The sequence below is a fragment of the Amphiprion ocellaris genome, chromosome 6, assembly GCF_022539595.1.
Source record: "Amphiprion ocellaris isolate individual 3 ecotype Okinawa chromosome 6, ASM2253959v1, whole genome shotgun sequence".
NCBI classification, from domain to species: domain Eukaryota; kingdom Metazoa; phylum Chordata; class Actinopteri; family Pomacentridae; genus Amphiprion; species Amphiprion ocellaris.
In genome coordinates this window covers 5,793,978-5,810,465 of record NC_072771.1, presented here as the reverse complement: position 1 = coordinate 5,810,465, position 16,488 = coordinate 5,793,978, and the positions used below count along the sequence as shown (strand labels likewise).

The 16,488-nt window shown below is 39.2% G+C and overlaps 1 protein-coding gene across 2 annotated transcripts in view; it reads left to right on the top strand.

Moving 5' to 3' along the window:
• The window catches only part of ypel1 (yippee-like 1), a 48,026-nt gene extending 41,513 nt beyond the window's left edge, over positions 1–6,513 (top strand). For both annotated transcript variants that reach the window (XM_023292304.3, XM_023292303.3), the window contains exon 5: positions 887–6,513. In XM_023292304.3, the coding sequence (XP_023148072.1) occupies positions 887–976 (90 nt within the window). In that variant the 3' untranslated portion in view covers positions 977–6,513. The remainder of the gene's footprint in view (positions 1–886) is intronic.
• The last annotated feature ends 9,975 nt before the right edge of the window (positions 6,514–16,488 follow it).

Genomic DNA, 16,488 nt, shown 5'->3' with positions numbered 1-16,488 from the left:
GGGGTACAGAGGAACATTTCCAGCAACCATCACTCCTGTGTTCTAATGCTACATTAGAGCTAGCTAATGGTGTTGAAAGGCTAACTGATGATTAGAAAACCCCAAACTTTTGAACGATAGAGCGGATATTTGCAGCATATTAAATCATTCGAACCCGGTGATTATAAACTGAAATGATACCAACAGACCACAGTAACCGCTGTTGATAGCAATACAATAACTACGTACGAATATAGCAAAGACATATTAGCTGCTGTGTTGAGATGATTGCTGTTGGTTGTTGAGCAAGGTTTTAACTGGACTGTTTGACAGTCCATTTTGAACAAAATGCAACAATACTGACAACTCCTTTGACACAGTGCCCATCAGTTTTGCGTAAAAGGTTAATACGAGTAGTTGCCTCCATTAGGTCTAGCAGTCTCTTGCATGGTGCTCCTCTACTAGCTAAACTTCAATAATGTTCTCTGAATGCAAAAACGGAAGTGCTCACCTCCTCTGGTTACTATAATATTAAACAGCAAGAGGAACCAGGCACTACAGCTAATTTACAATACTTTAAGGATCTGTTATCTAGGAACATGGTATCGGCAAATATCAAATGACTTAGATCGGATCAAGACCAACATCCCTATTGTGTAGCACGAATTGATGTTGATAATAAAATGGTGTCCAGGCTCTTTAAAGTTACTTCTCACACATGTAACATGCGTATCACAATTGCTGCGCTTCGTTCACATGCAGCACAACCAGTCCTGGAACTTTTTGATCGCACCCTGTATCACATTTTCCTCATTTTATGTGATTGTTAGCCTGTGTATTGTTGAGTTTTGACAACAGTATCAGTCAAACACCAATGTTTTCTCTCTTTCTTTGTGTTTTTTTTCAGGAGCATGCATTTGAGAGCAGTCAAAAGTACAAAGAGGGAAAGTTCATCATTGAGCTGGCTCACATGATCAAGGATAACGGGTGGGAGTGACGCTCCGGCCGGTCTCCCATGTTTTTTTTCTGACCTTGGAATGCTCTTTATTGAACTTCGTGGAGCGACAACCATCGACCACCCCGACCCCTTCCCCACCAACACCACCCCGACTCCCCTTTAAAAAAAAAAAAGGAAAACAAACCTCCACCCACCTCCCCCTCGCCTCCTTCACATGCACACCCCCACCGGCTCATCGTGAACAGGCGCAAAAAAAAAACAGGAAGTGGAGCAACTCTTGCAAAAATCACGTCACAGGAGTCCCATCGTTACTTTGAAGATTGTGTGTTTTGGAGCTTTTGGGTTCGAGCCCCTGGCCTCCACCTTCCACTCTCACCCCTCCGCCCACCGAGCCACGCTTACAAGTGATTGTGGTGATATGGCGACCACTATGCGAACGGAGAGAGACTTCACTGAAAGAACATTTCTTTGTTTTCGTTACTTTGCTCGTCCGGTGAAACGGAAGACTTTGCTGATTATTTTAATGTTTTGTTCATTTGCTCTAGTTTTAACTTCTGGGTTTGGTAAGGTTTTGGTTTGATGGTGGATGGATGTTACTGGTTAGCATTTTATTTCCCTGTCCAGTCTGTCACGTTTTGTTTATTTTTGGCTTGGTGTATCTCTGCCTATAGCTGAGCATGCTTTTCTTTGCTAATGTCCAAATGAGCAATCAGGGATGGGTGAGGAGCAGAGGGGAAAGGGAGTTTATCGTAGTTATGAATATGTAGCAGCATCTTGCTTTTTTTTTTTAAGTGGCAAAGGATTTGATTGCAGTAATGTGGAATTTTATACCTGATATTTTCCTCTGTTTTTATCTCTTTTTTTTCCCTTTCTTGTGAATTTTCTTTATTCCCCCCCCTCTCCTTCTGGTACTTTTCAGCACCCAAAAAGCATCAAAAGCAGCATCTAGTATTTGTTTGACATAAACGAATATATACATAATATACATATATCTATATATATAAGTATGAATTTATAAATATATGAATATTTCTAGTGTTTGGCTAATTGCGATTGTGGCTGGTCCCATTTTGCAGCAGTACAATAAGTGGAAGAGACAGGAAGAGAAGCAGGAATAGTTTCTTGACTGGGGAACCTTACATCAGTGTCCACATGTCATAAAACACTATGACAGGCTGTATTATCCCATTGTCTAGTAACGACACAGTAAGAGACACATATGAATATAAATACACATGCTATGATTACATATCCATAAATACTATGAAATGTTCGTAGTACATAGATATTGGAACATGGTTTCTATATATATATAAAAATATATATTTGCTGTCATGCACATGTATATATGCATATTACTGTGTGTATATATGCATTGTGTGGTCACGCATTACACAGTGGCTTGAACTTGAACGACTCTACTTCGTTTGCACTTTGCAGAGGCCTTTGGTTCACATCGGTTTAGAGGCAAAAACTAAAGTTTCTCGTCCGTTTTTTAATGGCCTTCTCACGGATGATTGTTGGAAGAAAGCTGGAGGACGATTTGAGGGTTTTGTCATCTCCGTAGTGTGTTTAGCAGCCATCTGTTAGATGATTCTAGGTAATTTGGTTGGGTTTTTGTTAGTTTGTGATTCTTTGCTGCTATCCTAGAAATCCCGCCATTTTCTTCCCGCCGTTTCTTCCCGCTCTCATAGGTCTTTTGCACTTTATGTCCCTCTCTCTCTTAGAGCGTATGAATTGTCTCTTTGTGGATTTGCCTCTAAGCCGTATGAATCTTGTGCCTCTTCAAAACATGAACGGCCTCCCTGTTTTTCTTTTTTTTTTTCTTCTGTTGTGCAGTGCATAACTCTGAAAAAAAAAAAAACTTCATGTGAACCAATGTGTCTTCCCCCCTTCTGGTTCAAAGCAGCCCTTGAAAATCACATTCTTCACCAAAATCCTCAATGAGCTCTGTCTGCCCTTCTTCTTCTTCTTCTTTTCCCAGATAACAGAGAGTTAGTATACATACACGCATATATTTTCTACGTTAAGATTTAGAGGTGCAAAAACAGATGGATATTCAGTATATTATTTCTCAGAGGAAGAGGTTTTGGTATGCCCGGGGCTTGTTTGACTTTTTATTGGAAGGATTAAAAAGATGGCAGCAGGTCAAGGCGGGGCAGGGTGGGATGGGAGAGATTTAAAAATCAGCAGTGATTGATTACTTTGCCGGCAAGGTCAGTCAGATCACACGACCTTTTATCCTAAAAACTATGACAATGCAAACCCTTAATAGTTAGCAGTGATACCTACTTGAAAATATAAATACATAAACAGCTGAGATATTGGCCCGTGTTACAGTTTTTGTACATAAAGTAACATATTTAAGGTTTTATACGTATTTCTACTGGGTTAGTTCTTTTACTTCCCCAACTTGAAGCACTTTTGTTCACTGTACCTCTGGCTGTGTGTGTTTGTATGTGTGTGTGCATACATGCATGTGTATTAGCCCACATGCGTGCCTGCACACCAAAATGAATGTTTACTTACTTTTCCTCAGTTTTATTTCTCTTTTTTCCTCTCCTGGTTTTGTTTGTATAAGTTGTCCTGTTGTTTTCTTTCTTTCTTTCGCAGCTGTTTGGCTTCACTGTCTCTCCCGGTGATCTGTAACGTCGAGAGCCAGGTTAGTTTGTTTGGAAGTGATTTTATCCCGGTTTTGTTTGTTTGTTTCTGTTAGCTTGTTTATTTAGCGTGTGTGGTGAGGGCCCGTTAGAGGGCCGGTGTTTAGGTCTCTGCTGAGCCATGTAGACGTCGAGGGCGAGCTGGAATCTCCCACCATGTCGCAGGGAGAGCCTTTTACCAAGACCTTTTCGCCACCACAGTCAGTGTCTCCTGTATAGAGGGCTTTCAGGCGATAAAACGCACCCTGTGGCAGCCATATTGGAGGTCACTAGTTTTTGGCAACACTGGCTGTAAATATCTGATTGTATTTCTGAAGAACGTTTTCATTTCTGTGCTGGATTTATCCAAAAATTAACTGTTTGTTGCCTGATGTGGTGTTCTGATGATATTACATGACATTAGTTGCTATATCCCAGTTCTGGAGCTGAATCCCTTTGAATTTCAAGACCACAGTTGAAACGAGACACCTTCAGATGCTTCCGTCTTTTGGTGGAACTCTTGTTTTACAAACCTCTGCATGACTGTTTAAAGAGAAACTTAATAGCAGCTGAACGTCTTTAACTTCTTGCCTGGCTGCAGTGATGTTTATTAAGACCAATGTTATACACATTTACACAGGGTTCGAGTAACGTAAATTTTACTATCTGCTCAAGTTTGCGGGCCTCTCTGTGGACTTTTAAATTTTATATCTGCACAGGTGCTATGCTTAAATAGCAGTGGTGTGCATGTACCTAATACATAAATGCCAATCTACTACTTATGTATGGGGTTAAAGTCCTCCAAACGCAACACAAAGTAGTACAGCCACATGTCCGTGTGCATCTCCACAAGATAGTATAATCAAGACTTAAGGGTAATCCAGAGTATGTCAGCACACCATGACGTGACTTCTGGGTGTGGTCAGAAGAGCAACTGGCTTGAAACATTCTACCCAAGAGTATTTTGAAGCTTTTCAGGCTTAAGTTCCATTACTGGTGCATTCAAGTGGTCTACAGCAAATTTGAAAGAAATCAGGGAACATGATGTGACCGTTTTGATATTAGAAAAGATGGATGTAACCTCTACATCTCAACAGTGAAACCAATGCATAATTAACTTAAATCTGCATTCTTTCAAACAGCCAGCAGGGGGCGACTCTTCTGGTTTCAAACAGAAGTCAGATTGTATAAAAATTTATGAGCAAATGACCTGACTTCTTACCCGATCTGTTATCTCAGTAGTCACTTTCCTAACGAGTTCATGGCCTCAGTCAGTAGATTCAAGTCTCCTTTAATACAGCATGGTGTCCATTATTAAAATTATGGTCCCACGTGGCGGAAAACAGGCCATAACACAGGGTATATTGTGAATGACAAGTGGTGGTATGGTAGCCAAATTCCAAACTGTAGGCATCTCTTCCTTCCATCTTTTATATTCTGTCTGGGGTTCCTGTGGTCATCAGTGCAGCTTTGTTTTCACCATTTTGTTTCACCTCCTGAACAAGCACAGAGTAGTCCTTGTGGTGAAACTATTTTAAAGCTTCCAAAGTTGATGAGGAGCACTTGAATGCACCATGAGGGGTCGGTCTGCCCTTCAATTCCAATATCCACACTATCATACTACGTAGCATGCCATAAAAAGATTTAAAACATCCAAATACATGCTTTTCTGACCCACAATCCTCAGCACAGTTTGACTCTTGACCATATATGTCAAGAGTCATGCTCATGTCGAACTACAGATGCACCGGATAAATGAGCTAAACTTATGAGGAAGTCCCAATCACACTGCATGCAACAGTCCATACTTTGTAAGAGCAGCTGCAGTATGTACTGAAAGTAAAAAGAAGGTAATGCGATTTGCAACAAGAGACGCTCTCAAGAGGCCGATTCCTCGAAGGTTGCAGCTCCTGAACTGGGATGTAGCTTTTATCTGATCAACAAGCCCTCACTGTCTGAATTAGCTGACAGCATCAGAACTCTGCCATTTGCTGACTTCACCTTGGTCAACTTCTCTCACACTCACACTCCTACAGGAAGAGAGACCAGCACTCGTAGCTAAATTTGGAAACACATCTACCTTAGCAGACGACTCACGTCTGCTCACATCATTACTGAATGCACATCTAGTACAGTAGTACGACTTTCCTCCTCTTTAACTGTTACATGCACACAGCCAGTTTCTCCAAAAATACCTCTGAGATGGCGCCAGCAGTGGTTGCTGGGAGATTTGTGACCCAACTGCAGAGCCTCTATACTCTCCCTTTGATCATTCAGTCTAAGCTGAACCAACAAAAAGCAGTTGCCAGTGTCACCGCCAGTGTGTACCAAATAAGAACCAGGTTCTATCGAATGCATCAGTGTCATGTGTCAGTGGGCAGGAAGGAAGCCAGGGACCGAGTCCGAGTGTCTCCTGGAGATTCAACTGCTATACCAAAATCAAAGAGTATAAAACCTGTCACTTATGACATTGTCTTTCTGTGGAATGTTTTGATTCTCTGAACTCAACAGCGTCAAAGCAGCCTGGATAAAAAATGTAGATATTTGCTGCTGAAAACTGTTTACTTTTTATTGTTATTCTGTTTTATTGTGACACTGGCTACCTACTTTTTGAGCTCTGTTACTGTCTAAAAATGTACCTGAAAGGATGTTGATCAAAGGCAAATGGGTATACAGGGGAAAAGACTGTACAAGTTCTTTTCTTAGGACTGTTAAACTACAGTTTAAGGTCTAAAGCATGTTGTATTTATAATGGCTATATGTCGTGCCTGTTTTATTATTATTATTTTTTCCTAAATTTAAAAACAAATATTAAATGCTTTTTATTTGACTACATTGCTTTGCATTCTGTCTTAGTAAAGCCATGTCACATGTCTGTTTTCACTCTAATGTAAACTATCAGATATCACAATAAATTTTCAATGGCATTAAGTTGTGGATTGTCTGAAGGTGACGTTCATTTTTAGGATATGATGGATGTTTGTAAGAAAAGATGAAATTTTATGAATCCCATAGGAAATTCTGAAAATATTTTAGAGGATTTGTTTTGCAAAGATATTTTAAATTCCTATAAATCTTGATCTAAAGACTTGGTCTGCCCTCTATTTCAGTGGAATCAAATACATGAGATGCGATCAAAAAGTATCATACTCAGATGCATGAAAAGTGTGCGAGTAGCTATTAATTTACAAGTTATGAGGCTGAAAAATTAAGCAAATGTGGAAGGACCAAAAACAGCTGCAGTTCCTCAAACAGCCACTTAAGGCTAACTCCAAAAGCGAGTCAGTCCCTGTAGATTTCCATGTTAAAATGTACAACTTTTCAGCACAAACACATTTACAACCCAACCTCGTATAGAAATGGTTTTGGTCTTTTTAGCTAACTTCCCTGTTCATGACAACTTTACAAGGGGTGCATTTTTATATAACTCACCCGCTTAAAGTTTGTTAAGGCTTAAAGTTATGCATCTGTAGTAATATGAGCATGTTTGAGGGAGCTGAGGTGGAAGGTCAAGCTTTTTATTTACTAATCATTCCAATGCCCACCTGTGGAACCTATGGTCATGAGCTCTGGGTAGCAACCAAAAGGATCAGGTTATGATTCCAAGCATTGGAATGGAGTTTCATCCATAGAAGCTTGGAGTTATTGTTCATTCGCAATGAAGGTAGCCAGTTGAGGTGGTTCAGACATCTGATTAGCCTCCTGGGCAACTTCCTTTGGGCATTTGCAACTGCAATGGTAAATCCAGAACTTACTGAAGGGATTATATATCTCATCTGGCCTGGGAACACATTGGGATCCCCAAGAAAAAAAAATGGAAAGCATTGCTGGGAATAAGAACATCTTGAACGACCTGCTTTAACAGCTGCCACAGCAACTCAGATTCGGATAAATGGAAGAAAATGGACGACGGATAATTGTGCCATCACGGGACCTTCCATGGCTTAAAGATGTTTGCAAACCTTCATCTCTTTGCTGATTTTTGGATTAGCTGGAGTTAGAAGGGGGATCTAGGATGGCAGCAGCTGAAGTCACCACATTGAGCTTTAAAACGTGTTCAGAAGACCAGTGGATGACATCACTGAGCGTTTGTCCATCTTTGTTTACAGTCTATGGTCGTAACTATGACGAGTCAGGAGTCTGCTCTATCAACATCAGAGCCTGTTTTATACATGTTTGTGTGACCACTTGTAGGTGCACACTTGTGATTGTTCTACCTCAAACTTGAGCAGAGAACAAGATTTTGTGTCGGTGTTTATCTGGATAATTGAACCTTTTGTGTGGAGGAACATCACTAGTGACCAGAGGTGGGTCTGTGGCTACCATTAGGAGAAGAAGCAACAATTTTCGCATCGGAAAAGCCAAAGTTTCCAAGAGGAGCACCAGGAGAATGCCATTGGTCCATTGAAGGAAAAAGCACCCCAGATCATGATGGAGCCTTCTCCACTGTGCTGCATAGAAAACATCTCAAGTGGGATCTCCTTGCCATGCCAGTAATGTTGGAAGCCATCTGGACCATCAAAGTATTTTTTTTTCTCATCAGAGAATAAAACTTTCTTCCACCTTTCAATGTCCCATGTTTGGTGCTCCCTTGCAAAATCTAAAAGGGCAATTTTGTGGCATTGAAGGAGATGTGGACGTTGAAGATGTTTTTTTAAGCCTTTCCCTCGCAGATGCCGTCTGACATTATTGGGCTGCAGTCAGCATCAGTAATGGCTTTATTTGGGTCAAGGATCATCCGGTGTCTTGATGGAATGTTCCACGGAACGTCTGGAATGAACTGCTTTACAGTCTGCCACAGCAACTCAGAGCCGAATAAATGGAAGAAAATGAACAGAAGGATAATTAAGGGTCTGGCCACTTTGTGTGACAAGAAGGTGCCATCATAGGACCATCCATGGCCTTAAGATGTTTACAAACTGCCACCTCTTGAATGAGAATGCTTGTTGTTTTCTTCAACATTCACACTGTTCTGCACCAGGAATTAGTCCCTCAGGATGTCAAGTTCTACTGTAATGTCCTGGGGAATCTGATGGAGAACATTAGCTGCAAATGACCTTAAATGTGACGCAATCGCATGTGGCAGCTCCGATTGTATTTACAGTCAGATTTTCTGGCCACAACAACACAATCTCCACTCCCCACCTGCCCTGCTCGCCAGATTTGGCTCCCCATGACTTCTTCCACCTCCCTGAAATGAAATTCCAGTTGAAGGTTCTCCATTTTGACACAGTTTAGGAGATTCAGTGGCCATCACAGATGAAGCTTGACATGTTTACATAACCGGACTTCCAGGGAGCGTTTGCAGTGTGACAGCGGAGCTCGGAGCGCTGCATCGCTGCACAGAGAGGCTACTTTGAAGGTTATAGCAGCCAGATTCAAATCAGGTACAGCTTTTGATTTTTTGTAGGCTCCATCTTGGAGATTTTATAATAACACCTTGTACAAAATTTTCCACAGTATATATCAAATTTTTCTCAAACATCTGTCTGTAAGAAAGCTTTATATGAACATTTTTAAGATGGCTGCTCACATTTTGTTTTCTATTTTTGTTAAATAATTTGCTTGAAAAATATTTAACAAAGATAACTAATAAAATATCCAAAACCATTTGATCCATATATCCCTATATTTTTATCCTTATATTGCGAGCATTTTCTAAATAATTTGCAATTTGGAATAAACATATTTAGGTCATTCTCAAGATTATGCAACCATTCTGAGAATAAGGTTTATCATTTATGTTTTGAAGTTTTTTTCCACTGAACAATGTTAGTTTATGTGTATAAAAATGTATTACATAGTTTGACTGTTTATGATTTTACATATCTATCGTTTTTGCAGAAGATTTCATTTTTCACAATATATATGTCTTAAAAACATCCAGAGATTGAACCCTGTGTATTTTTACATTATGAGAGACATAAAACATTCAGAGAGTCATTATGAAAGCTAAACTAGAGATTCAGCATAGTTCAGTTTTTCAAAACAGGAACAGAAATGAAAAAAAGGAAGCTGTCTGCGGTGGAAGTGATGTCTGTGAAAAGGTGATGAAATGAACTCTGACAGTTTGGCACAGAGGCTGAACTTCTTATTAAATATTACAGGCCTGGCAGAAAATATGCCCTTTAAATGTAAAACAATTACTGAAGCATGAAATCCACCAGTGTCCCCTCTGATGTGAGAGTCTCAGACAGAAACTAGAGAGAGTGTCTGGCTGTTGGACTTCTGACAGTAATTGATTTAAAACTGAGAGACCTGCAGAGTTTAACACTGATAGCTTTCTCTCTTTTTTTTTCTTGTTTGTTTTTTACTCACTTAAAAGTGAGAAGTCAGCTGCAACATGCTTCATCAACTGCAGCCAGACTTCCTCTTCACTGACAGTTTGACTGTTGTTTTGGATTAATGCCAACAAGAACACTGTGATGCCTACATTTTTATGTCAAGATTTATAGACAAGGGCCAAGAACTATTTAAAAATAATCTAGAAACTTATATACCTTACATTTGGAACTGACAGTAATGCTTTCCCAACACCTTTAGGGAAATATCAAGACTTTTCTATTATTTTAACTAATCAATATCGGCACGAATCTACACCTGATGCTTTTTTTTCTCCATCCACTGTCAGACAGGTGTTATACAGTTAGAGTGCAACTTGTGACATATTTTTCAGTAATTGTCTCATTCAATAATCAGCAGCGTGATATAATTATTAATTATGAAAACAGGAAAAACCTCCCAGTTGATCCCATCTCATCTTGGGTTCTGGTTGGAGGTCTTTAAGTGTCACAGAAGTCTTTGTCCTGGTGCCCACTGCTAGCTAAACCCTTAGAATGCTGCATGAGCACATAAATGGAAAAAATACTCATTGCCTCAGGGCTGTGGTAAAGCCATTGTGTGGTGAATACAAGCCCTACAACATGAAGTAAACTGCAACAAAGATAAGACTTTGGTGAGTATTGTATTATTCAGTAGAAATCTGTTTAGATTTTAGCGATCAGACTGGATAAAATCTTAGAAATGGGTTATTGACAAGAGCAAAGGAATTCTGTCATTTTGGTCTGGATCAATCGTTCAAACCTTCAACAATTTTTTGTAAAAGTCAAAAAAAAAAAATCTGGATTATTTTGATCCTAGCAGAAGATTGGACTCATGTATGAAAACTTACCCAACACTTTTTTGGTGTTTTTTTGTAGAGCTAGTGTAAAACTTGTGACAGAACATTAGGGATGTAAATTTTCAATAATTGTCTCATTCAATAATCAGGAATAATCAGTGACTGATTAATTTATAATACAGCCTGAACACAGCGGACATTTGTTCTGTGGTAACACTGCTGTTTTCATCCATTAAGCATCACAACAGTCTTTGTCATGGTGGCCTGTTGCTAGCTAAATCTCAACAATGCTAAATATTAAATGATTGGAATTAACTGGATTGGAAGCAAAAAAATTTTGATCATTTATCAAACAGCTTGATGCATCAGTGTTAAATAAAATACAGTCTAGAATTAGAGAAGTTTTCTTATTTAATATTTAGACAAAATGACACCAATGGTTCATTAATTATTTCACTTGTTAACACCATCTCTATGTGTCTCTTAATATATTTCTAATGTCACTCTCTACCAGTTTCATATGAATTAAACAAGACAGTGGTCATACTGTGTGAATCTCAAAAATAATACATTCAGTCCACATTGGTCCTGCTGCTTTGTTGATTACATTTTCTGCCCCTTAAGGCTTAATGCCTGAGCTCCTTCTGTTATGCCGCAGTAATCTTCCATTATTATCAGGTAGTGCACTTTAAATGTAATAATTGTAAAAGATTAAAAAGTTCAACATTTCTACCTGAAATGTGTTGAAATATAAAGTAATATACACTCACCGGCCACTTTATTAGATACACCAGTTAACACAAAGAGCTAATAACTCAATTCATTTAGGCAGGTAGACGTGGTCAAGACAACTTGTTGAAGTTCAAACCAAGCATCAGAATGAGGAAGAATGAGGAAGAATGGGGATTTAAGTCACTTTGATCGTGGCATGATTGTTGGTTTGAGTATTTCACAAACTGCTGTTTTATTGGGATTTTCACCACAACCATCTCTAGGGTTTACAGAGAATGGTCCAAAAAAGAGAAAATATCCAGAGAGCTGTGTGAACCAACATGCCTTGTTGATATGAGAGGTCAGAGGAGAATGAGAAGACTGGTTGGAGATGAAAGAAAGATAACAGCAACTCAAGTAACCACTGGTTACAACCAAGGAATGCAGAATACCATCTCAGAACGCACAACAACCTTGAAGACGATGGGCTACAGCAGCAGAAGACCACATCGTTTGCCACTCCTGTCTGCGAAGAAAATATCATTAAAACGTCAAAATTTAGTATGTGGTCCAAAATATCAGTAAAACGTCATAGGTTAGTATGTCGTCCAAAATGTGACAAATACGTCATATGTTAGTATGTCGTCCAAAATGTGACAAAAACGTCATATGTTAGGATGTCGTCCAAAATGTGAGAAAAACACCATAGGTTAGTATGTCGTCCAAAATGTGACAAAAATGTCATAGTTTAGTATGTCATCCAAAATATGACAAAAACGTCATAGTTTAGTATGTCGTCCAAAATGTGGACAAAAACGTCATAGTGTAGTATGTCGTCCAAATTGTATAAAAAATCTCAGTTTAGCGTGTCGTCCAAAATGTGACAAAAATGTCATAGTTTAGTATGCTGTCCAAAATGTTATTAAAACATCATAGTTGGGGCACCCGTATAGCTCAATGGGTTAAGCGGGCAAGCCATGTAAAGGGGCTGGTCCCTGACGCAGCGGCCTGGGTTGGATTCCCGGTTGTGGCCCTTTGCTGCATGTCTTCTCTTTACTTTCCTGTCTTCCTGACTTTCTAACTGTACCTGCCAATAAAGCTGAAAAAGGCCTAAAAAATGACTTTAAAAACATCATAGTTTAGTATGTCGTCCAAAATATCATCAAAACGTCATAGTTTAGTATGTTGTTCAAATTGTATAAAAAATCTCAGTTTAGTATGTCATCCAAAATGTGGAAAAAGTCATAGTTTAGTATGTCGTCCAAAATATCACTAAAACATTATAGTTTAGTATGTCGTCGAAAATATGACAAAAAAAGTCATCGTTTAGAATGTCGTCCAAAATCTAAAAAAAGTCATAGTATAGTATGTCGTCCAAAATGTGAAAAAAATGTCATAGTTTAGTATGTCGTCCAAAATGTTATTAAAACGTCATAGTTTAGAATGTGGTCCAAAATGTGGAAAAAACGTCATAGTTTAAAAGTATGTCGTCCAAAATGTGACAAAAATGTCATAATTTAGTATGTTGTCGAAAATATGACAAAACAGTCATAGTTTAGTATGTTGTCCAAAATGTGGCAAAAACATCATTTAGTCTGTCGTCCAAAATGTAGAAAAAAAGGTCATAGTTTAGTATGTCGTCCAAAATGTGAAAAAAAACGTCATAGTATAGTATGTCGTCCAAAATGTGAAAAAAACTTCATAGTTTAGTATGTCGTCCAAAATGTGAAAAAAACGTCATAGTATAGTATGTCGTCCAAAATGTGAAAAAAATGTCATAGTTTAGTATGTCGTCCAAAATGTGCAAAAAACATCGCAGTATAGTATGTTGTCCAAAGTTGTTATTAAAATGTCATAGTTTAGTATGTCGTCCAAAATGTGACAAAAAAGTGATAGTTTAGAATGTCAATCAAATTGTATAAAAAATGTCATAGCTTAGTATGTCGTCCAAAATGTGACCAAAATGTCATAGTTTAGTATGTCGTCCAAAATGTGGAAAAAATATCATAGTTTAGAATGTGGTCCAAAACATCACGAAAATGTCATAGTTTAGTATGTCGTCCAAAATGTGACGAAAACGTCATAATTCAGTATGTTGTCCAAAATGTAGCAAAAACATCATTTAGTTTGTCATCCAAAATGTAGAAAAAAACGTCATAGTATAGTATGTCATCCAACAGATGAATGTAGTGGTGCCCAGGTAGCTCAACGAGCGACTCATAACCAGGACTGTGTCAGAGATGTAGGTTCAATTGCAGCTCATGGCCTTTTACTGCAGGTCTTCCTGCTTCCTGCCTACATATTTAGGTCATGTGATGTAGCAAACCCCAACCAGACAATGGCGAAGCTCCTGATGTTTCACAAAGCCTTTATTTACATTCAGCCGTCAGCCTTATTTTGAACACAAATTCACCTTTCTGTTCTCCACTCCTTTCTTCAACAGCTTGTCCCCATCCCTGCTAGGAGCTTCTAAGTTTAGACACATCCTTGGAACCGTTTTCTTTCATCTTTACGTGAATTTTCGGACTTTTCGGCAGTGTTTCCATCATGTCAAGAAACCACTTCTTAGATAAACACTTCCTGTGCCACTGGAATGGTGACAAAATAAAAGCGCGTAGCATTTTAAAATATGCCTTCAAAATAAAAGCATAGAAGGAACGGTTATTTTAACACTAGCAAAACAAAGACTTGCCAAAAGTGATGAACTGATCAACAGACCTTTATAGTAGTCATTTACACACAATTCAGTATCCACACATAACATGCACATGCATAACACACGCCTGTGCTCAGCACAAGGTCCTTTTTTTCTTAAAGATTTCATCGGTCGGAAATGATACGTCAACTGAACAGCCTTGGCGGAGTTCTGTGCTCTCTGAATGCTTTTCTAGTTCTGTTTTTATTCAATTTGTGCAGCTATTTAAGAGAGAAATGTCTGTTTTTAAATTTATATGTTGTTTTAAATGTTTTAGACACTTTCCACAGAAATTAGCTTTTCCACAATCCAGATCTGTTTCTGTTTATATTAACAGTTAACTTATGAAACCATGAGACTTACCTAAGATACAGTATACTATTACAGTAATCGCTCACCTTTATTATTCTTTAATCACTTTTAGGTGCTTTTTGTTTGGTAATTAAGGACTCTAAATAAGGAATTTAATGAAAAATCATCTAATTTGTGAAAAAACCTGACTTTAAGATTCGTACAATATGGAAGCAAATCAGACTCATCAGATTCTAAATTTTAAAAGCTGCTGAATTTCTTACTTTGATTTTTTTTGCATCAAAATTACGTATATGAATTTTTTATGCCTGAATTTAGCTCATCAAAATTCTGAAAACCAGTTAAAAATTCAATGTCTTCAAAATTCGCCATCAAAACAATTCAATGTCTTCAAAATTCGCCATCAAAAAAATTCGATGCGTTCAAAATTCAACATCAAAAAATTCAATGTTCAAAATTCGCCATCAAAAAATTCAGTGTTCAAAATTCGCCATCAAAAAATTTGCTGTTCACATCCGGGGGACTCAGGCGTAAACAATCGATCCTGGCCAAAATCGAACCAACGCCCAGCCAATCACGTGGTGCTCCTCCGGTCATGTGACGCAGACGGTTCACTTCACAAGACCGGGGTCAACCAGGGCTACCAGCATGAACGACGGCGCTTCAGTGAGTGTATTAATCCTTTTTTTTCCTGTATGTGGTTTGTTTTTGTGAGAGTCAATAAGCTGTAATGCATGCCGTTAGCTGCGCTAACACAGCGTTAGCCGCGCTAATACGGCGCTAGCACAGCGTTAGCTGCGCTAATACAGCGTTAGCCGCGCTAGCCGCGCTAATACAGTGCTAGCCGCGCTAATACAACGCTAGCACAGCGCTAGCACAGAGTTAGCCGCGCTAATACAGCGCTAGCCACGCTAATACAGCGTTAGCCGCGCTAATACAGCGCTAGCACAGTAATAAGGTCACACAGACAGCACGTTCTGCAGCTGGGTAGTTGAGTAACAATTTTATAAACGCACAAATGGGTGGAAGTGTGATTTATGCGCCCGAAAATGCAGTTAAGTCACAGAGCAGTAGGGTTGCCACCTTTCAGAAATGAAAATAAAGGACGCCCACCACGGCTCCTTGGGGCCACAGTTCAGTAAAATCGGAAAGATATTCACAGATTCAGAATTCCACCATCAATAACTCATTATAAACGATGCCTCTTTTCCATCGCTGTAAGGTAGACAATGTGCTACAAGCCTAGTTTTATCAACAGTAGCTGTCTTTCAAGCTGCAGAAATAACATTGGTGTCAACACAAGCCAGTTGAAGGCTGCAGTGATTCTGGTGACACTACAGTGTATCAGAGAGAAGCTATTGAATATTTGTGTCTCTCTTTGCTGTTGCAGCAGTTTTGCAATTTGCACACAGTCCCTGTTCACTCCATAGACATCAATGTTATTCGTGCAGCTTGAAAGACAGCTACTGTTGATAAAACTGGGCTTGTAGCACATTGTCTACCTTACAACGGTGGGAAAGAGGCATCGTTTATGTTTTGACCAGTGTTGCCAACTCCTCAGTAAAGAAAGTAGCTACTGGCTGTCCTAAAAGTCACTAGAAGTCGCTAAATGATGTCATCGCCTAATTTGCATAATTTCCCGTTTGCATGTAATTGTAATCAACATTGTGGGAGAGACAAAAAGTGAGTTTAAATACCCAAAATGTGTTTCTGAACTAGAGGCTAAATGCAGTGATTTATTTTAGTGTGACAGTGAAGAAACATTTTCATTTCCATCCCGCTCTGTAAGCAGGACGGGATCTGCAGAGACTTTGATTCATCTGCCGTCTGGACATGGAGTGATGTGGGTCTCCTCTAATCAGACAGTGGGATGCTGCAGGTCACTAGACTGACCGGCTGTGCTTTGGGAAGGGGAGGAGCTCACAGCGCCACCTGCTGCTCGTTGAGGACAGTAACTGCAGAACGATCCCAGCTTTCATGTCAGACAGGGACGGATCCAGATTAATTTTAGTGGGGGGTGGGGGGCACGGGGGGTACAACAGATATTTTGGGGGGGGTTGTAAGTTTTAAAGCT